Raw genomic sequence first — 23,620 nt, 5'->3', positions numbered from 1 at the left:
CATATATATTATATAAACAAGTGCTCATTGAGGTTGGATTCAGAAGTTACATGCTGGACTGATCATTGTGACCAGTCTTATGTAGCCACTGTAAGTGAACAGCAGTGGCTTATATAGGTTTTGCGCTGACCTAGACTTTCAAAATTGCTGCTGAGCAGTAATAATATTTATATATTCAATGTGTGAATGATTTGCCTCCTTTCCTACCCACACCCACCACCATCTCCCACCACTTCAACATAATGAGCTACGGATTGCGGGAGCGCGCACACACGCCCCCCCCCCCCCCCCGCGCGGGCATATGATTGGTGGAGCACTGTGGGGAAGGGCTTTGATTGTCTTTATATTTTGTCAATGTTCACTGATTTTTTTGCCTGAGGAGGGGGTAAAAACCTCGAAACGTCACGTAGTAAAGTTTTTTGTGCTTGTAAATCCAGTGCATTTTTCTTAATTTTTCTATATAATAATTTTTGCACAACAATATTGAAGGATTGTGAGAGTGCTGTCGTTTCCGCCCCCCCCCCCGCGGGCATATGATTGGTGGAGCACTGTGGGGAGGGGCTTTGATTGTCTTTATATTTTGTCAATGTTCACTGATTTTTTTTGCCTGAGGAAGGGGTAAAAACCTCGAAACGTCACGTAGTAAAGTTTTTTGTGCTTGTAAATCCAGTGCATTTTTCTTAATTTTTCTATATAATAATTTTTGCACAACAATATTGAAGGATTGTGAGAGTGCTGTCGTTTCCGACTATAATATATATATATATATATATATATATATATATATATATATATATATATATATATATATATATATATATATACTATATATACACAAGTTGTTGCCCGCAACTTGGCTCACGTGGATTTTGTGAAACATTAGTTTTTTGTCTAAAATCTACAGGTTGATGTCTTAACGTAATAAGAAATGTTTATTGCAGACAATAGTCCGGAAGTATTGGCTACAAAATAAAGATAGTTGTTCCATTAATATGTGTGCAGGAATTTTTTAGTTTTGTAATTAGAGAATGAGACAGACTAAACGCGACCACTCGCAACGACGTGTGCCCTCACGGCACATTAAAACAGTGTTATTATTATTCTGTTTACAATTACTTTAATATTAAATTTTAATGATATATTATGACTCAACTGTCAGATGTGGAAAAAAAAAAAAGAGTATTTTTTTTTATACCCATATCTTGAGAACTACTGACGTTAGGAGCAAGAAATTTGGCATACAAACATACTTTAGAATGATGTTAAATTAAATTATACGTTTTTTTTTTTTAAATTCTGTTTATTGAGAGATCAGGAATAGATGCAAAATTACAAAACAATGATAAAGTCAAATTGGCAGCATTTCCTAAGTATATTCAACATCTTAAAAGGCCATAATACCCAAATGTTGAAGCACTTGAAAGTGATGCAGTATAGCTGTAAAAAGCTGACTAGAAAATATCACCTGAACATCTCTATGTAAAAAAGAAAGATATTTTACCTCAAAAGTTCCTCAGTAACCACCTCCCATTGTAAAGGATTTCTAAGTAGCATATTTGTATGTCTGTCCTGGGACAGCTGAAAGGACGAGCCTCGTGCACTCTCATGTTATTTCACCAATCAGGTAAAGGAAGCTTACTATGAAATCTCATGAGAGTTAAGTCAAATCTCATGAGATCACAGTAAGAGTTCATGACCTCAGCACTGCTGATGCTGATTGGCTGTTGTTCATTTCTTCATTTTTTTATTTTTTTTTACCTGCAGCTGGGAGCTGCTGAGTATAACTTTTTACACAGAACTTACTCTGCTAAGCTGAGGAGATTGTGAGGTAAAATATCTTCCTTTTTACATAGAGATGCTCAGGTGATATTTTCCTGTCAGCTTTTTACAGTTATACTGCATCAGTTTCAAGTGATTTAGCATATGAGTATTATGTCCCTTTAAGTATTTAGGTTTTTTTACATCATGCGCTAAACATTTTGACAGGGCATCAGAGACATACATATGTTCCCTTAACCGTACATTATTAACATTAATGCCTTTTAAGACCATGATAACTTTTAAACTTGTTGCTGCCAGGATAATGTTATTCCTTTCTCTCTTTTCATTTTATTAATTTTTTAAATACAACTTATTACAAAAATACCTAACATTTCCTAGGCCAACCATGGCCCAGGACTACGTAAAGGATGATGGGCCTCCCCGGGGTCTTTTCACCCCCTTAGGGACTTAATTTCCAAAAATCCTTCCTTAGTGGGTGCCTACGTCATAAAAACAACGTACCTTCCAAATTTCATGTTCCTAGGTGAACTAGAAGCTGGGCGTTGATGAGTTAGTCAGTCAGTCAGGACTTATTTTTATATATACAGTATAGATATACTGTATGTATATATGTATGTATATGTATGTATATATATATATATATATATATATATATATATATATATATATATATATATATATATATATATATATATATATAATATACAAAAAAGAAGTTGCGCTCAACATTGCAGGAAAAAAATGAAAAAAAATAGAAGCAGAAGATAAATGTTCAGCAGTGAACAAGTGCGCAAACGCACGAAACATGTCGGCATGAGGATCAGCTCACCAACCTGATTCTTTGAGTCACTGCTGGCTTTCTTTGTAGGACATCGTGTTTCATGTCCTTTTTATATTTGTGGAATAAAAGTTGCTTTTATCTTTTATCTTCTGCTTGGAATATATTTTTTTCATTTTTTTTCCTGCAATGTTGAGCGCAACTTCTTTTTTGTATATTGTACCTTTTGCCTGGGACGTGTGTAGCAGACACACCTGAAGCTGCAGCCTATTATATGGATCTACACAGGGGTGTGTCCCCCGCCCACTCTCCATTGTGCCGGGTGCTTACTCTCATACCACACGCTCAGGGGGAGCGCAATATGCAGTGAATTATCCTGACTCTATATATATATATATATATATATATAAGTAACATTGAAGACTCAGGCACTTCCAGGATAAAAAGTCAAGGAGCTTTATTGTTCAAAAAGTCAATGATAAAAACAGGCAATAGCGTGGTACAGAGAATCCACGCTGACACAGCTATAACTGCTATTACTCAGTGAATAAGGACTGCTGGGATCCTGACATTGACTTTTTGAACAATAAAGCTCCTTGACTTTTTATCCTGGAAGTGCCTGAGTCTTCAATGTTACTTATTTATTCATTGGCACTGTGAGACGAGCAGTACTTACTCAGAAGCATATCCGGGTTATTTGGATGACGTCATCCCCCCCTGTAGCTCCAGTGTGCCGTGACAGCGTGTGTGGAGGGTAGGGCAGAGTGCGACGCTGCAAACACTGTGGTATATATATATAATACAGACATATAACGCTAGTTGTCACCTGCTGCTCCCAACAGAGACTCAAAAAGTGCTGCCCCATTCCAATCTGCCGCCCTAGGGAAATAAATGACTGCCGCAAAAGCGGCTTTATTTCACCTCCCTATAGCACTGCTATTACAAGTTTACAAAAAGCAAGCTTGTGTGGGCGATATGGTGGCATTGAGCTCCATACCGCACCCAAATACAAGCGCTGCTTTGACGTGCTCGTGCACGATTTCCCCATAGACATCAATGGGGAGAGCCGGCAAAAAAAAGCCTAACACCTGCGATTGCGGAAACAAAAGCTCCGTAACGCAGCCTCATTGATGTCTATGGGGAAAGAAAAAGTTATGTTTAAACCTAACACCCTAACATAAAAACCACGTCTAAACACCACTTATTTGCCACCCCGACATCGCCACAGCCTACATAATGTTATTGACCCCTAATCCGTCGCCCTTAACATCGCCGCCACCTAAATAAAACTATTAACCCCTAATCTGCCACTCCCAATATTAATACATACAGTTATTAACCCCTAATCTGCTGCCCCTAACATTGCCGCCACCTAAATACACTTATTAACCCCTAATCTGCTGCCCTTAACATCGCCGCCACCTACTTTACAGTTATTAACCCCTAATCTGCTGCCTCCAATGTCGCCGCCACTATACTAAAGTTATTAACCCCTAAACCTCTGGCCTCCAACATCACTAACACTAAATAAATATATTAACCCCTAAATCTAACCCTTACGTAACCCTAACCTTAAGCATAACCCTAACCCTTACTTAACCCTAACCCTAAAACCCCCTAAATCTAAATAAACCTTACAATTATTACCTAAATAATTCCTATTTAAAACTAAATACAAACTTACCTGTAAAATAAAACCTAAGCTAGCTACAATATAACTAATAGTTATATTGTAGCTATCTTAGGTTTTATTTTTATTTTACAGGCAAGTTTGTATTTATTTTAACTAGGTAGACCAGTTATTAAATAGTTAAATATTTAATAACTAGTCTACCTAGTTAAAATAAATGCAAACATACCTGTGAAATAAAAATAAAACCTGCCTTACACTAAAAACTAACATTGCAATAAAATAAATTAAATTATTAAAATACAATTTTCTAAATTACAAAAAACATAAACACTAAATTGCAAAAAATAAAAAACAAAATTATCAAAAATAAAAACGAATTACTCCTAATCTAATAGCTGTATCAAAATAAAAAGCCCGCCCAAAATAAAAAAAAATAAAAAAAGGGCCTTTTGTGGTGCATTGCCCCAAAGAAATCCGCTCTTTACCTGTAAAAGAAAATACAAACAACCCCCAACAGTAAAACCCACTACCCAACCAACCAACCCCCCTAAATAAACCTAAGCTAACCATTGCCCTGAAAAGGGCATTTGGATGGGCATTTAGCTCTTTTACATTGCCCAAACCCTAAGCTAAAAAAAACCCACCCAAAAAAAAACTTAAAAAAACCTAACACTAACCCCCCGACGATCCACTTAGAGTTATCGAAGTCCAGACATCCATCCTCATCCAAGCGGCAAGAAGTCTTCATCCTGGAGGCTCTTCGATCTTCATCCATCCGGCGAAGTCCTCATCCAAGCGAGAAGATGTCTTCATCCAGACAGCATCTTCTAGCTTCATCTATCCGGTGTGGAGCGGGTCCATCTTCAAGACTTCCGGCACGGAGCATCCTCTTCTTACGGTCGTCGGCATCAACTGAAGGTTCCCTTTAAGGGACGTGATCCAAGATGGCGTCCCTTACATTCCTATTGGCTGAAAGATTTCTATCAGCTAATAGGAATTAAAGGGGTAAAAATCTTTTATCCTAGTAGCTGGTTATTTAATTTGCGCCCGCATGTTAAGATAGTGCTCCACTCGTAATCTAGCCCAAGGCCCCAAAATGTTTGCAATGTAATGTACTTTCATAATTTATGTTTACCGTTTTGTGTAATAAAGACCACTGTACAACGACAAACACTGCTCACATGTGCACAAGCCTCAGTTACTAATGATCCTACCTTCGTTTACTATTCGACAATGGATACCAAAAGAACAAAGGAAATTTGTCAATACAAGTAAATTGAAAAAAAAATTATTGTATATTCTGTCTGAATCATGTAAGTTTAATTTTGACTTGAGTTTATATTTTTAAAACATTGCACTTGAAGCAGTTTGCACAAATCTTGCCTTTTAGTTTATTCATGCTCAGAGACTGAAAACTTATTTCTTGGCTTCAGATAACTAGTTTATATGCATAAAAAATACAGTATCTTTTGAACGTACACTAGATATTCTTGATCTTTAGTCTAATTTAAGTAATACAAATTATTTTTTTCTGTCAAAGATCGAGCACAGTATTTCAAATCAAGCAGAAAGAGTGATGTCAGGGAGTCATTTTATAATGAAGAAATAAACATTTTGAAATGGAACAAACTGAATTGTGGAGCAATCTTATTTAATAAATACAACATAGACGCAATGAAGTTCTGAAACATCAAGAAGATATAAGAATTATATGCTACCAATTTAAATATTGTTTACGTGGAGGAACTTAAATAAAAATGTTCAGCCTTGCTTCTTCTTTAATTTTAATTGTATCCCTGTCTGGATTTTTAGGCTTTGCTACAATGGATGAACAAAGACGAAAATGATTCAGAGCTTGGAGCGTGCAGCCAAGAGATGCAGAAAATACCTAAACCTATAGAAGCATTTAAGGACAGCAGAGAACGGCTAAAAAAATGTATAAATATTCTTAATACTGCAGCTCAGCACTGACCTTTGACTGTTTCAGACATCTCTTTAACAGATCAGACTGTTAAACAAACTGATTGCCAAACCCAGTGCGGCCTTTATTAGGTTTGTGTGACAAAAAAAGTAAAAAAATAAGATGTTCTTGATATTCATTAATTCTTGCTCGTGTCCTTTGTCAGATTAGGTTGTAACCAAGACACCAGCTTCACAAACAGAATAAAATGTTACATAACAATGTCTCTGTTGTGAGCCTATTAAATAGATTTTATTTATTTATTTAGTAATAATGCATTGAGACCATCAAGATGTTTTGTTGTTATCCGTACTCTATCTCGCATATCACCACAACGACACATAATAAACTATGCAGATTAAGCATGTACTAATTACAACTATAAATATATATTATTCCAATAATACACACTCAATGGTCTTCAAAAAAAGTAAATATTATTTTTCACTGCTTTTTGAAGACCAGCGAGTATTTTTGGAATTGAATAAATGTGATATATAATGTGAAGTATATGGGATATAGCAGGAGTCAAATAAATTCAGTCCCCTACTTCTTGTTCTCAATGCACCAGCAGCAAATGATGGGGGTGGAAAAGGAACAAAATATGGTGAAGTATATCCAAACCATATGATAGATAAAGTGATGACGATTCAATATTTGTGGTGTAGAGCAGATAATGCTTTTTGATAAATGCTTATATTATGATTAAAGACTCATATCTAGTCACCGCACTTGTCTTCTATAGCTGTGGTATATCCAGATAATCCTCAAAATATTTAGGAAGACTTTATAAATGAAAAACTTATTTTATTAAAGCAGTAAAAACATTTAACACAATAAAACAAAATACAGCTAATGTCACCAAGTGATTTAACATTAATTGTGCCCCATAACGAACCTTTACTCTTGTCAGCGTGCAGATGTGCAAACCGCACTAATCGTTTAAGTGACGTTTTCATGCAATTTATTTTTATTTAGGGAAAAATAATATCAAAACATTTATAAGGTTTACATAGAATATTTGGTTGCATAACACAAGTAGTTACAATAAATATATATGAGCCAAATATGAGTACCATTGAGTTGGGTAATAATAATACCTGTTATTAGTGCCGCAAATCCATTAAGTTCGAGGTTGTGCACTATACAAGTATCCATTATTATTATTATATATTATATAAATATGATTATTTCAGTTTTTAAAACTAACATATAAACAAAACAGTGCAAACTGAGTACTAATAGCAAGTCATAACAATATCCCATAAAGCCAAACTAAATCTTTAAACCTCAAGAAGAATCCATGGTTAAAAAAATAGAAAGAAAAGTCAACTGATGTGGTTCCAACATCGTACGTGTCATTCTACTCCAAAACCTATCATTTTTACTTTGACAGGCCAGTGGATTCTCCAGAAGGACTCTGTTCAACTTCTTTGGCAATGGAGGTAAACGTATGACAATGGGAGCTCTGTCATGTGCTATGGTTGAGTTTGGTGGCTGAAATTTAACTAGGAGACACACAATAAGAAGCTATTCAATCCAAAATACAGAAATGCCTAAGGGTTATTACTTTCATGTAATTGGCAAGAGTCCATGAGCTAGTGACGTATGGGATATACAATCCTAGCAGGAGGGGCAAAGATTCCCAAACCTCAAAATGTCTATAAATACACCCCTCACCACACCCACAATTCAGTTTTACAAACTTTGCCTCCTATGGAGGTGGTGAAGTAAGTTTGTGCTTAGATTCTACATTGATATGTGCTTCTCAGCATTTTGAAGCCCGATTCCTCTCAGAGTACAGCGAATGTCAGAGGGTTATGAAGGGAGTATCACCTATTGAATGCAATGGCTGTCCTCACGGGAGATCTATTTCATAGGTTCTCTGTTATCGGTCGTAGAGATTCATCTCCTACCTCCCTTATTCAGATCGACAATATACTCTCATATTCCATTACCTCTAATGATAACTGTTTCAGTACTGGTTTGGCTATCTGCTATATGTGGTTGGGTGTCTTTCGGTAAGTATGTTTTCATTCACTCTCAGCTATGGTTTGGCACTTTATGTATTAATATAAAGTTCTAAATATATGTATTGTACTTATATTTGGCATGAGTCAGGTTTATGTATATTTTCTTTTGCAGACTGTCAGTTTCATATTTGGGAAAAGCATATTTAGGAAAATATTTTTTTCTTACCTGGGGTATAGTCTTTTTTCTATTGACTGTTTTCTCATTAAATTTCACGGGCAAAATTAGGCTCGCAAGGGCGCAAAATGCCAAAGTTTAATGCGTCATTCTTGGTGCGAGAATTTTTTTGGTGCAAAGTTACGTCCGATGATGCAAATTCGTCATTTCCGGCGTCTTAGTTGACGCTGAGTTCCTTGCACAAGGTTGCGCCTTCAATGACGTGAGTGTGTCATTTCCGGATGTTGTTAGTGCCAAAAAAAATTCAGCTACGTTGTGCGTCATTCTTGGAGCCAAATAATTTAATTATTTTAAACCCCTTTCCTATATGCCTCTTGCCATTTATTCTATTCAGAGGGCTATGCTGTTTGCATTTTTTTCCCATTCCTGAAACTGCCATATAAGGAAATTAATAATTTTGCTTTATATGTTGTTTTTTCTCTTACATTTGCAAGATGTCTCAATCTGGTCCTGTCTCAGAAACCACTGTTGGAGCCCTGCTGCCTGATAACAGTTCTACCAAAGCTAAGTGCATTTGTTGTAAATTTGTGGAGATTATATCTCCACCTGTGGTATGTAATAGTTGTCATGATAAGCTTTTACATGCAGAGAATGTGTCCATCAGTAATAGTACTATGCCTGTTGTTCCTTCAACATCTATTATACAAGATATTCCTGTGAATATAAAAGATTTTATTGCTGATGCAATTCAGAAGGCTTTGTCTGCCATCCCGCCTTCTAATAAATGTAAAAGGTATTTTAAAACTTCTCATAAAGTTGATGAAATTTCAAATGACCGACAATATACTGAATTATCCTCCTCTGACGAGGATCTATCTAATACTGAAGATCCTTCCTCAGATATTGACACTGACAAATCTACTTATTTATTTAAAATGGAGTATATTTGTTCCTTGTTAAAAGAAGTGTTGATTACATTGGATATTGAGGAAAGTAGTCTTCTTGATATTAAAACTAGTAAATGTTTAAATTCTGTTTATAAACCTCCTTTGGTTACTCCAGAGGTTTTTCCAGTTCCTGATGCTATTTCTGATATGATTTCTAAGGAATGGGATAGGCCTGGTACTTATTTTATTCCTTCTTCAAGGTTTAAAAAATTGTATCCTTTGCCAGCAGTTAGATTGGAGTTTTGGGAAAAGACCCCAAAGTTGATGGGGCTATTTCTACTCTTGCTAAACGTACTACTATTCCTATGGAAGATAGTACTTCTTTTAAAGACCATTTAGATGGGAAACTTGAATCTTATCTAAGGAAAACTTATTTATATTTTGGCTATCTTCTCAGGCCTGCCATTTCTATGGCTAATGTTGCAGCTGCATCAACTTTTTGGTTGGAAAGCATAGCGCAACAGGAAATGGATCCTGATTTGTCTAGCATTGTTTGCTTGCTTCAACATGCTAATTTTATCTGTGATGCCATTTTTGATATTAATCTGTTAATTTTTATTAATCTATTAATCTGCATACTTCCTGTGTGACGTATAATCCTATTTTACAAGGCATCATTGTATCGAGGGATATCTTTGTTCACATTAATGTCCCTACAAATAATAGTTATTTGGATTATACGTCACACAGGAAGTATGCTGACTAGAACTTCCTGAAATCTTTTAAATTCCCGGAGGGGAATAGAAGTCAGTAGGAAATTATACGCCATGAAGAAGCCGCATACAACTTGCCCTGCGGCGAAACACGTGTAGCGTCTATGTGTTTTTAGCCATCGGCTAGGCCAGCCGAAGGAATCTTATCCTATGGTGAACTACTGAGGCAATATCACTGCATTAACTGCTTGACTAACTGCGAACCAAGCTTTGGCTTGCTTTACCACCATCGCCACTGCTAACCATTATTGTTGCTGTCAACTAACATTGTGGTTGCTTATTAATACAGTGCCACACCAGTGGACTTCTAACCTGCTTACACACACTCTCTAATCACCTGTATTTGGGCAGACTTTTGGTACTTTGGGAATACAAATAAAGAAGTTTAATGGGGGACAGCATTTCCACAACAATGGATTTGTATTGCCCTCTAGGCCATCAGAGGTCACAAGAATAGCGATATATCCATCTTCTTTCCCCAACTCGATAAGGATCCATAAGAGCTCTTATAATGAAATAAGATTACCAATGGCCATTGGGATGATGTACTAGATACGCATCATACTAGAATTTTATGACATTTACTAACCTTTTTTATAATTATATTCACTGTATTAGATTTTTTGTTGAATAAAATATTATACCTTTGCATATGAATTTAGAGGCATTGTATTAGTTATGGGAAGGGAATCTGTTTCCAGTCAGAAAGGAACCTAAACACCCAGTGTTTATTTGCTTTATTTTCTAATTTGATTATTTATAGATTGTGCTGGCATAGGGCATACTGGGATTTCTTGGTTTTCTATCTTCTTTTTTTCTTGCATTATTTATATAAATATATATATATATGTGTATGTATATAAACAGTGAAACATATATATATATATATATATATATATATATATACTCCTATACACACACACATATATATATACACACACACACATATATATATATAGCCCTTTATATTCAAATAACTTGTCATACCATATACCTTTTAAACCTGATATTAATATTTATATGAATATGATATTTTTATCAGATAGTGTATATATAAGTGTAAATGTTTATAAGGATGTTTTTATGTTGTGTTTGGTGCTAACCTAACGCGCACTCATTTTGTTTGTGCTCAAACAAATGCATTTACTTTTAATATACGTATTGCTTATCACTAATTGTGCAAACAATAGTGCACCACTTGTAATGTGAACCTTTAGTTTTCATTCTCTAATTAAGAAAGAATATGAGGAAAATTCTAACCTTATATCACTACAGGATATTAAAAAATAATAATAATTAAACCTCATATTATTACATGGAATAGTTACCTGAAGTGCCAAGGGGCTGCACAGTGAAAGAGGCTTTTCAAGTCAGCTCAAGTCAGGATTCCTTGTGAACTTAAAGAACCTCCAAATATACAAGTATTTCACTGAATAACAATGAAAATAAAATGTGGATTTTAATTACCTTTAAGGAACATACAAATATGAAAAGAAGATGCTTTAATGTGTTGCTTGAATATAACTATTTGTTTAACTCCTGCAAAGTCAGCTCCAGTGCTGCAATGCACTACTGGGAACTTGATGAACATATCTGATTAGCTAATGACAAGAGGCATATGTGTGTAGCCACTAATCAGCAGCTAGCTTGCAGTAGTACATTACTGCTCGTAAGTCTACTTAGGTATGCTTTCAACAAAGGATGCCAAAAGAATAATAAAGTCAATTTTATAATAGAAGTCAATTGAAAAAAATCTCTTAAAATGGCATGCTCTGTCTAAACTGTGAAAGTTTAATATTGACTTTCATATTATTTCATAAGTGTGTGGACAGTGCCTTTTTCGTGAGACTAATATATGTTACTTAAGCCAGTGCCCAAGCAAGATATTCATAGGCTAAAATAGGAGAATATCCAAGTAGAGTACAGAAGGCCTAGACATACAGATATTTACATACCAGTCCATGGTCAAGGCAAAAGAATCCAGAACAAGGTTTTCCTCAGAGAGTTGTGAACAAAGATACCTTCTGAGATATGAATTACTTTCCCACAAAAGGGGGAGTGGGAGAATATTCAGCAAGTTGTCTTCATTCCAGCAGGCCATACAGTCCCTGTGACAGGAACTTTAAAGCCTCTTTCTTTGTGCTTCTTGTTTTCAGAGTTTAGGCTCCCCGGAAACGAGGGGCATCAATCTCCATACGGGGCTTGATAAATCAGCCCCCAGAGGTTTACAATTTCTGTCTTCCTAAAATGTTTGGAGGCAGCTCATATATCTTATATGGAATCTTCTGTATATTATAATACTCCTGAAAATCTGGTTGAGTCTGATTGTTTTATCTGATCATGGTCATGATTTATTCCTAAATCATAGGTATGGTGGTTTTTCAGAACCACATTAAAGATGATACAACTAAATTATGTTTATACAATTTTAAAGCAGCAATTAAATAAAGCAAACCCTTACCTATTAAACATCTTAAGGATAAAATAGAGATATAACATACAGGCCTCTAGTTATCAACGTGTCTACTTACCTGCCTTCGACGGCCCCAATACGCTCGGCTAAGCTTGCCTCACATCGCCGACGTGGACCTGAATACGTTCGCCAAAGTTATCAAAAAAGCTTTCAAAAAGCCGCGCACCAAGTACGGGGCGATGAGCAGCGGACTGTGATAGTTATCACTCATCCGATCTCGCTGCTCTTCGGCTATATAATAAATGTATTAACCCCTAAACCGCCGCTCCTAGACCCCGCTGCAACTATAATAAATGTATTAAACCCCAAAACCGCCGCTCCTAGACCCCGCCACAACTATAATAAATGTATTAACCCCTAAACCGCCACTCCTAGACCCCGCCGCAACTATAATAAATGTATTAACCCCTAAACCGCTGCTCCCGGACCCCGCCGCCACCTGCATTATACCTATTAACCCCTATCCTGCCCCCTACACCGCCGCAACCTATAATAAAATGATTAACACCTAAACCTAAGTCTAACCCTAACACTTAAATATTAATTAAATAAATCTAAATAAAATTACTATTATTAACTAAATTATTCCTAGTTAAAACTAAATACTTACCTGTAAAATAAACCCTAATATAGCTACAATGTAATTAATAATTACATTGTAGCTATTTTAGGATTTATATTTATTTTACAGGTAACTTTGTATTTATTTTAACTAGGTAGAATAGTTATTAAATAGTTATTAACTATTTAATAACTACCTAGCTAAAAGAAATACAAAATTACCTGTAAAATAAATCCTAACCCAAGGGGCGCTGAAGAGGTCTTCCATCCGATAGAAGTCTTCCTCCATGCAGCGTCTTCAATCTTCATCCATCCAGAACTGAGCCTTTTTCAAACGAGCCGATGCGGAACCATCCTCTTCCAACAACGCCTACCCGACGAATGGATATTCCTTTAAGTGACGTCATCCAAGATGGCGTCCCTCGAATTCCGATTGGCTGATAGGATTCTATCAGCCAATCGGAATTAAGGTAGGAAAAATCAGATCAGCCAATCAGATTCAAGTTCAATCCGATTGGCTGATCCAATCAGCCAATCTGATTGAGCTCGCATTCTATTGGCTGTTCTGATCAGCCAATAGAATGCGAGCTCAATCTGATTGGCTGATTGCATCAGCCAATCAGATTTTTCCTACCTTAATTCCGTTTGGCTGATAGAATCCTATCAGCCAATCGGAATTCGAGGGACGCCATCTTGGATGACGTCACTTAAAGGAATATCCATTCGTCGGGTAGGCGTCATTGGAGGAGGATGGCTCTGCGTCTGCTCGTTTGAAGAAGGCTCCGCTCCGGATGGATGAAGATTGAAGACGCCGCATGGATGAAGACTTCTATCGGATGGAAGACCTCTTCAGCGCCCCTTGGATGATGACTTCGGCCGCTGCGGATGTCCTCTTCTGTTCCATCGGTGGTCGGCTGGCTGAAGACGATTCAAGGTAGGGAGATCTTCAGGGGGTTAGTGTTAGGTTTTTTTAAGGGGGGTTTGGGTGGGTTAGAGTAGGGGTATGTGGTTGGTGGGTTTTAATGTTGGGGGGTTGTATTTTTTTTTACATGCAAAAGAGCTGATTACTTTGGGGCATGCCCTGCAAAAGGCCCTTTTAAGGGCTGCTAATAGAGCTGTTAACTTTTGTAATTTAGAATAGGGTAGGGCATTTTTTTATTTTGGGGGCTTTGTTATTTTATTAGGGGGCTTAGATTAGGTGTAATTAGTTTAAAAATCTTGTAATATTTTTTTATTTTTTGTAACTTAGTTTTTTTTATTTTTTGTAAGTTAGTTTTTTATTTTTTGTACTTTAGTTAGTTTATTTAATTGTATTTAATTGTAGGTATTTGTAGTTAATTAATTTAATTTATTTAATTATAGTGTAGTGTTAGGTTTAATTGTAACTTAGGTTAGGATTTATTTTACAGGTAAATTTGTATTTTGTGATACAAGGGAAAGAAGAGTGACGATGGCACTACCGGAATTGTTGCCCTAATTAATTATAATCAACCCCATGAATAGGGGATACCATAATCAGTGGCTAAAGGGCGGGTGCTGTACATATGTAGAGAGAGATATGCGAAACAAATTCAGTACAGGACTGAACAAGAAATGTACATGGATAGCACTCAACAACTCAAATTCGTATACGTCTATACGTGACAATGGATAGAAAAGACCCATGCAAAAACATACTGTCTGCATAGAAACGTTTAAAACTTAACTTTTATTTCGCATTAAAAACAAAATAAGTGGGTACACACAATTAAAAACACTGTAACGAAAAGAGCCCCCCAAGGTGTACAAGTAATAGCGCTGCTCCAGATAACAGCGGGACAAAAAGTAAGGTGCCCGGTACAGCGGAGGTAAAATGTAACAATGGTCTCCTCCACAAGCCACAACTCGTGCTAAAACACTGACTAGGGAAATGAGATCCAAGTATAAACCCTCAAGTGGTATAAGACATAGATCATGTAAGGTGCCAGTATACAGATGCTAGTACTGTAGGTACACGTTTAGATGATAAGTCAGTCCTAATATTAAAGCTGTCCGCATACATGTGTGGTCTGCTTACCATACAGCTCCTAGGTAGTAGGAGCTATCTCACATATGGCACCTTAGTGCCTAAGGTGAACACACAAAATTAGACTATATAGCTTTACTGAGGTATGTACTGGATTGAGTCACCATCCAGACCAACCCCCAGATGTGAGGAATCGGATAGGACAAAAATTAAACGCTAGTATAAGGCTTAGAATACTGGGTATTAATTAGCACTTTTATATCACTATGATAAGTGCGAATAAGGTGGGATGTTCGTACAATTTAGGGAGGGATCAGCACATAGAAATTAATCTGTATAATATAATCAGTTGTAGAAAGGATTTTGATATTATAAAATTACACTGTTGTAGGTTTAGGATTTTATTAACAGAAAATGGCTTACTAGATTAATGCTGAGCCGCATTAGGGTGTATAAGTATAACTGAAAAATCGAAGATACACGTAGAACCCCTGAATGCAATTTGAGTTTCAAATGTGGGAGGTAGGTAGTAATCCTAATAGCCTGTTGTGCGGTCCCAAGCAGGTCAATTAGCATGTAGTGTTTTAAGTGTCTATATTGTTATCTACAAACGAAGTAGAGACAGTTAATACTATTCACTGTTATGATATCCCTGCTAGGGGTATTTGTGTACAAGCACTACTCAACCCGCATGACGCCCAGGTAATAGAACTAGGTATATATCATAATAATTTGTATATCTTATCCCCAACCACCAGAGTGTGGTCGTATTGATTAAATTAAGCACCTATTATAGTATAGGAGTAGGACACACTGGATAAGCTCATGAGATGTATTTTATAGTCTTATAAATCAACGTTTATTAGTACCATATTGATTAAGTCAACGTATTTTATAGACCCCAGGTTTAGGGAATAAGATTAAGATAGAAACCACCCCTCACTATAGTACCTAAAGTAAAAGATTTTTACTTATAGCTATTGGCTGTAAATATAACTGCTGAAAAGTGATTATATATCACTATAAGTGAGATACCATACAGGGCTGAATTAGTATAGCATTAACATTCAAGTACAAGCTTTCGCTGTAGTGAGTTTGTGATTTAAGACACAGTACATTTTATTTCAACTGGGCGGCAGTAAAGTGTGTTTGGTGTAACTGAATTTTTGAAAGGCACATATCACTCTCCCAATTTGTTTAGGGGGATCACTGATAATCAAGAGGTCCTGCTGTTCTTCCACGTGCAGTTCAAGTTCTATATATTGTTAATTAAGTATCTATACATGAAAAACTGCAGTGTGGATCAGATAGATTAACAGTCTACCACTGTTGCAATATAACTTCTAAGAATGGGTATAGTTAGACACTACATATCCCGCACAACACCTAAGTAATACCACTAAGTATCTACATTTATACCTTAACTGTCTTATATTGCACAGTCAGAGGGAAATTATAATTTTTTGATTAAACACCTAATAGTGTATAGGCACAAAAGTTAAGCCACGTAGTTAGCAAACATAGATATTGTTTAGAGTGGCGCTCCAAAAGATATATTAGCGGGGAGGCTTAAACAAACAGAAATAATACCTATTATACCGTCCTGTCATGGACAGGAAATATAACTTAATAATGAGTACCAACGCTATCGGAGCAAAACAGGGATAATAACAAAGGGACTACCAGATAGTAAGAAGGTCAAATTAAGTATAAGTAACTACTGGTAGACCCACGGAGCCGTTACAGCAATTTAAAACACACAACCGGAGAGGGACCTAAGCGTCCCAACTCCCCCTAACATGTTTCGCAAAAGAGCTTTATCAAAGGTCAAAATTTGTATTTCTTTTAGCTAGGTAGTTATTAAATAGTTAATAACTATTTAATAATTATTCTAACTAGTTAAAATAAATACAAAGTTACCTGTAAAATAAATATAAATCCTAAAATAGCTACAATGTAATTATTAATTACATTGTAGCTATATTAGGGTTTATTTTACAGGTAAGTATTTAGTTTTAAATAGGAATAATTTAGTTAATGATAGTGTAGTGTTAGGTGTAATTGTAACTTAGGTTAGTTTTTATTTTACAGGTAAATTTGACTTTATTTTATCTAGGTAGCTATTAAATAGTAAGAAGGTCAAATTAAGTATAAGTAACTACTGGTAGACCCACGGGAGCCGTTACAGCAATTTAAAACACACAACCGGAGAGGGACCTAAGCGTCCCAACTCCCCCTAACATGTTTCGCAAAAGAGCTTTATCAAAGGTCAAAATTTGTATTTCTTTTAGCTAGGTAGTTATTAAATAGTTAATAACTATTTAATAGCTTTTGTACCTAGTTAAAATAAATAGAAATTTGCCTGTAAAATAAAAATAAATCCTAAAATAGCTACAATATAATTATTAGTTAGATTGTAGCTATATTAGGGTTTATTTTAAGGTAAGCATTTAGTTTTAAATAGGATTAATTTAGTTAATAAGAATAATATTTATTTAGATGTATTTAATTAATATTTAAGTTAGGGGGGTGTTAGGGTTAGGGTTAGACTTAGGTTTAGGGGTTAATAATCTTATTATAGTGGTGGCGGTGTAGGGGGGGCAGGATAGGGGTTAATAAATTTATTATAGGTGGCGGCAGTGTAGGGGGGGCAGGATAGGGGTTAATAAATTTATTATAGGTGGCGGCGGTGTAGGGGGGCAGGATAGAGGTTAATAGGTATTATGTAGGTGGCGGCGGGGTCCTGGAGCGGCGGTTTAGGGGTTAACATATTTATTATAGTTGCGGCGGGGTCCGGGAGCGGCGGTTTAGGGGTTAACATATTTATTATAGTTGCGGCGGGGTCCGGGAGCGACGGTTTAGGGGTTAACATATTTATTATAGTTGCGGCGGGGTCTGGGAGCGGCGGTTTAGGGGTTAACATGTTTAATATAGGTGGAGGCGGTGTAGGGGGGCAGATTAGGGGTGTTTAGACTCGGGGTACATGTTAGGGTGTTAGGTGTACACACTTCCCATAGGAATCAATGGGATGTCGGGCAGCAGCAAACATGAGCTTTCGCTATGGTCAGACTCCCATTGATTCCTATGGGATCCGCCACCTCCAGGGCGGCGTATTGAAAACCAGTTTTTTGATAACTCCCAAAAGTAGTCAGATTGTGCCGAACCTGCGTTCGGAACATCTGGAGTGACGTAAGAATCGATCTGTGTCGGAATCCGGCGGATCGAAGCATACGTCACTATATTCTACTTTTGCCGGGCTGTAGTGCTTGATAACTACAGCGAATCAGCCTCGCCACAAATACACTGCGGAATTCCAAGCATATTTGAGGTTGACGGCTTGATAACTAGAGGCCAAAATGATCAGACAAATGGTGCAGTGTTATACTGTACTTTGATTATTTTTAAGGAACTTTAGGAAATTATCTGATTAATAATTTTTTATTATTTTGCCTAAAGAGTCAGCATAAATTTATAAAAATAAGATAATGCACTTTTGATAGGATGTTGTTTCTATTGCCTCAGTAAATGAAGAAAGTTTTAAGGTTAGTGGTTCCTAAACATAAAGGGCTTCTGTAGATTACAAGTGTAGCGCTAATTTTTAATCGTTCTTCAGCACTAATTGCACTCAAGGTAAAAAATAAGAGCTGTCGGATTAACACTAGTATTACAAGTCTAAAGTTAAAAGCGCGTGAGCGGAAGACAGGTGCGCGAACTTCAGGACTTCAGATATTGCGACAAGGCTAGCTCCATCTCTCCATACTTCTAAGAGGCATGCGAAAGACAGACACTGCCTTAGACCAACTGAGCTAAAGCCGAAAGTGAATACTTTAAATTCCTATTTTACAGTAATAAATGCATACATTATAAGCAGTAGAAAGTGACAATGACACCAATATGCATTTACACCTAACATACACCTAGATTACGAGTTTTACGATACGGCTATACCGCTGAAAAATTGGCCATTGCACGTGGAATGGCTGGTATCGCATATTACGAGTCGCAGTGGTATAGCTATACCGCAAGCATTTTAGCCTGTAACGCAATGTCCATTCCACACTCAAAAAATGTATTACATGTTGTCCGGTCCAGCTAAAATGCTTTAGTTACAGCCTATACCGACACGAGCCATTCCACGATCTGAGACCAGTATTTATGGATCAACCCCTAATCCGCCGCCAACCCACATCGCCAACACTAAAATAAACTTATTAACCCCTAAACTGCGGGCCCCCACATCACCAACACTATATAAACCTATTAACCCCTAATCCGCCGCCCCCCACATCACCAACACTATATAAACCTTTTAACCCCTAAACCGCCGCCCCCCACATCGCAAAACACTAAATAAAACTATTAACCCCTAAACCTAACACCCCCTAACTTTAAATCCTTTTAACCCCTAAACCGCCGCCCCCCACATCGCAAAACACTAAATAAAACTATTAACCCCTAAACCTAACACCCCCTAACTTTAAATTCCTATTTTACAGTAATAAATGCATACAAACCTAACACCCCCTAACTTTAAATTCCTATTTTACAGTAATAAATGCATACAAACCTAACACCCCCTAACTTTAAATTAAAGATACAATATAACTATCTTAAAATAAAAAAAAACTTACCTGTGAAATAAAAAAAAACTAACATTAAACTATAAATTAACCTAACATAACTATTCTAATAAAGTAAAATAAAAACTATCAATTAAAAAACCTAAATTACAAATTTAAGTAACCCTAATACTTTGAAAAAAATTAAAAAATCTAACATTACAAAAAATAATAAACACTAAAAATAGGAAAAATAAAAAACTCTAAGATTACAAAAAATAATAAACGAAATTATCAAAAATAAAAACAATTACACCTAATCTAATAGCCCTATAAAAATAAAAAAGCCCCCCAAAATAAAAACACCCCCTAACCTAACAATAAACTACCAATAGCCCTAAAAAGGGCCTTTTGTAGGGCATTGCCCTAAGTTAAACAGCTCTTTAACTTAGGGCAGTAGCCAATAGGATGAGAGGTACTGAAATCCTATTGGCTGTTCAAATCATTTAGTGTCGACGATGTTGGGGAGCGGCAGATAACGGGTTATTCACTTATCCGGCGGTTTAATGCACCATAACGCACAGCACAAGGAGGTTTTTCAGTAACTCGTAATGGCAGCACTATGGAAAGTGCGCTACCACTCATTTTATTGCGTTATTTGCGCACCCGGTATAGCGCAAAATGCGTAATCTAGCCGATGTAAAGTTACATAGGAAAAGCAAGTAAAAATCCATTGATTTAGGATGGTAAAGTGCGCATATTTCTTTATGGTGGAGCTTTGTATTTGTGGTACCAGGTGTTAGACGTATACAAGGAAAGGGGAGAAACAGTAAACAAAACAAAAAAAATACGAGATTTGGAAAATGGAAGGGGAGAGCTTCAGAGGAGAGAAGTAGCAAAGCAGGTTCCACACATCAGGGGCTCTTTTCATTTATCTAATCTTTTTCCATTTGTCCCAAAGTCTGACAGTGAAGATTTAAACTTTATTGTTAATGGTGAAGATTGGGCTTTTCATTGTTTGTAAAATATATATCTATACCTATATATCTCTATATGAAAATATACAGATACACATATATATATATATATATATATATATATATATATATATATATATATATATATATATAGGTGGCGCTCGGTTTACAACAGTTCAATTTGCACCGTTTCAGAATAACAACCTTTCTTTTTAGTCATGTGACTGCTATTGAAAAGCATTGAGAAGTAGTACATTGATTAAAATAGCCAGTAGGTTGAGCTGTCCGCTTGTGTTGCAGCAAAGATATGCAAGCCAAGCAAGTTGAAATTAATTAGTTTAACCAGACCTGAGCTATCGAGCAGATTTCAAAGGAACAAGATATTCCTGTCTATAAATCAGCCCAGGTTGGAATGCATAGAAAGAACTGTTTGCAGAAAAATGCAAGTGAAGTCTGTGTTGTGTGATTATTTTATTAGGTTTATAATGCTGTTTAGCAAATGTTTTTGTTCATTTAACTTAGTTTAATTATATATTATGTGTTGTGTGATTATTTTATTAGGTTTATAATGGTGTTTAGCATTTAAAGTCTTCATTTCAAAGCATTAAAAATAATGTATTAGGTGTTACTTATGACAATTTTGAGAGGGGCCTGGAACCTAACTCCCTCACTTCCTATTGACTTACATTATAAACTGGGTTTCCATTTACAACGGTTTCGATTTACAACCATTCTTTCTGGAACCTAACCCCGGCATAAACTGAGGGCTACCTGTATATGTATGTGTGAACACTTAAATTACATTTTTATTTTACTACCCCCCCCCATATGTCCGGTATTTTTGTGGTGGACACCTGGCAACCCTACATCACACACACACTCACTCTCATACAACACACACACACTCTCATGCACCACACACACACGCATAAGTAGAGACCCAGTAAACATGGTGTTGCGACCCAGTAATGGGTCCCGACCCTTGGTTTAAAGAACCCTGATCTAATCTATATTAAAAAGCGATAGTATATTTAATTTTTATTGTACTAACGAATTCTACAGAGTGAACTTACTGACTTTACCATCACTTTAACTAGTGTAGTAACCTTAAATCACTCATTAAAGGACCATAATACCCAAATGTTTAAACACTTGAAAGTGATGCAGCATAGCTGTAAAAAGCTGATTAGAAAATATCACCTGAACATCTCTATGTAAAAAAGAAACATATTTTACCTCAAAAGTTCCTCAGTAGCCACCTCCCATTGTAAAGGATTTCTAAGCAGCATATTAGTGTGTCTGTCCTGGGACATCTGAAAGGCTGAGCATCGAGCACTCTCATCTTATTTCACCAATCAGGTAAAGGAAGCTTACTATGAAATCTCATGAGATTTGACTTATCACAGTAAGAGTTCATGACCTCGGCACTGCTGATGCTGATTGGCTGCTGTTCATTTCTTCATTTTTTTAATTTTTTTACCTGCAGCTGGGAGCAGCTGAGTATAACTTTTTACACAGAACTTACTCTGGTGAGCTGAGGAGATTGTGAGGTAAAAAATCGTCTTTTTTTTACATAGAGATGCTCAGGTGATATTTTCCTGTCAGCTTTTTACAGTTATACTGCATCAGTTTCAAGTGATTTAGCATATGAGTATTATGTCCCTTTAAGTATAACTGCAAATAACTAACACAATTAGATTCTGATAAATAAGTGCAAGAAACTAACACAATTAGATTATTTAGATTAATTTAACAAAAACGATATAATCTAATTTTACTTCTTTGAAACTTTAAATTGTTCTATTTACTAATCTATTTGTATGGCCTCAACTATAATAAAGAATTACTAGCAAAATCTACTGCGTGTGACTTCATTTTAAAATAATCTTAAATGCACAAAATTAGTCTTGGCACCCAGAACAACTGAAAATCATCTACGTTCTGAGGCCACACTTTTGTTAATGCCCTCATTTAAAGGGATATAAACAGACTATTTCATTGTTGTAATAAAAAAGCACTCTGCAGGGGATTATACTTAATACACACCATTGCAATATGTATTATTCATAATTTCAAAAAGATTTTACCTTTATTTACTTTTGTGAAGGGTCCATTATTTCCTGCCATCCACCCACAAAAGGGCTGTGGTCTACACACCTGTAATAGCTAGTAGCTCTCTTGTCTAGCTGCAGGTAGTTTTTTTTAACACAGATTTAAATTTACTTTGGTTTAACATATTTGTTTTTACTAAAAGAGCACGGTTTTCATATTTTACTCAGATGCAAACAATCTGGGAAAATTATACTGGCCTATATTCATAAACATCATGAAGTTGCCAAGGCCCCTCGTTATAAAGGCTGTGAGCATTGTCTCACCTATATTTTCTAGCTTTTGGTAAGTGGGTGTTCCTTCCATTTACATCTGTAGTTGGATGAGGTGCCCAATACATAATATGTCAGCCGCAAAACTTGCAAAATGGTTTATGAAAATTTGTGAAAAAAAATAGAAATATTTTCCTGTTTTTTTGTTTTCTTTTTAGTGTGCCCTGAAAGCCATAGGGGTTTCATGACACTGGACATGCCTTACTGTGTCTCCCACCCCTTTTTTAGACTATGCCACCCCTTATGTTACAGATCAAAGGAAATAAAAATCTGGAAACATGCCATCAGAGTCAACTAAAAACTGCCCACAACCTTAGTAAAATGGAGATAGAAAAGCCTGGATGACAGGCATGGAAGGAGTTCACATTTGACCCCACTTCATAGGAGTTCAGGAGGTGAACGGGGATTTCAATGCTTGTCTTCCTCACAGGCAGCAGGTACAGGATCCAGGGTGGGGAGATGTGGCACCCCCCAAGCAGGGCGGCAGCCTCTGGCGGACACCAGAGATCGAGATCACCTTTGAGACAACCACATGGGTTGGGGCCAGGCCAGGACTGGCCATCGGACATAGTGGGCATTTGCCCAGTGGGCCGCTGGTCCCCTTAGCCCCGCCCACCTCTTAATTATAACCCACACTGACACAGCCTACTTTGCTGATGTTCCCTCCAACCCTTTCATTGGTCCTGCGCAACCTGTAAATCAG

At 36.5% G+C, this 23,620-nt stretch overlaps 1 protein-coding gene and 1 long non-coding RNA gene across 4 annotated transcripts in view; one reads left to right on the top strand and one right to left on the bottom strand.

Annotated features, from left to right (window-relative positions):
• Positions 1-6,377, top strand: part of AMZ2 (archaelysin family metallopeptidase 2) — a 125,237-nt gene extending 118,860 nt beyond the window's left edge. For 2 of the 3 annotated variants that reach the window (XM_053707736.1, XM_053707718.1), the window contains one exon: positions 6,006-6,377. In XM_053707736.1, the coding sequence (XP_053563711.1) occupies positions 6,006-6,164 (159 nt within the window). In that variant the 3' untranslated portion in view covers positions 6,165-6,377. Of the gene's footprint in view, positions 1-5,733; positions 5,964-6,005 lie in introns of those variants that run through there. The other variant, XM_053707728.1, reaches the window with a different exon arrangement.
• LOC128654072 (uncharacterized) overlaps positions 1-23,620 on the bottom strand; it is an 80,586-nt gene that overhangs the window by 41,396 nt on the left and 15,570 nt on the right. The gene's annotated exons all lie outside the window — the stretch shown is intronic.

The sequence above is a fragment of the Bombina bombina genome, chromosome 1 (assembly GCF_027579735.1).
Source record: "Bombina bombina isolate aBomBom1 chromosome 1, aBomBom1.pri, whole genome shotgun sequence".
In the NCBI taxonomy this organism is placed as follows: Eukaryota; Metazoa; Chordata; class Amphibia; order Anura; family Bombinatoridae; genus Bombina; species Bombina bombina.
Note: the sequence above shows the minus strand (reverse complement) of the source record. Positions and strands in the feature narration are given on the sequence as shown.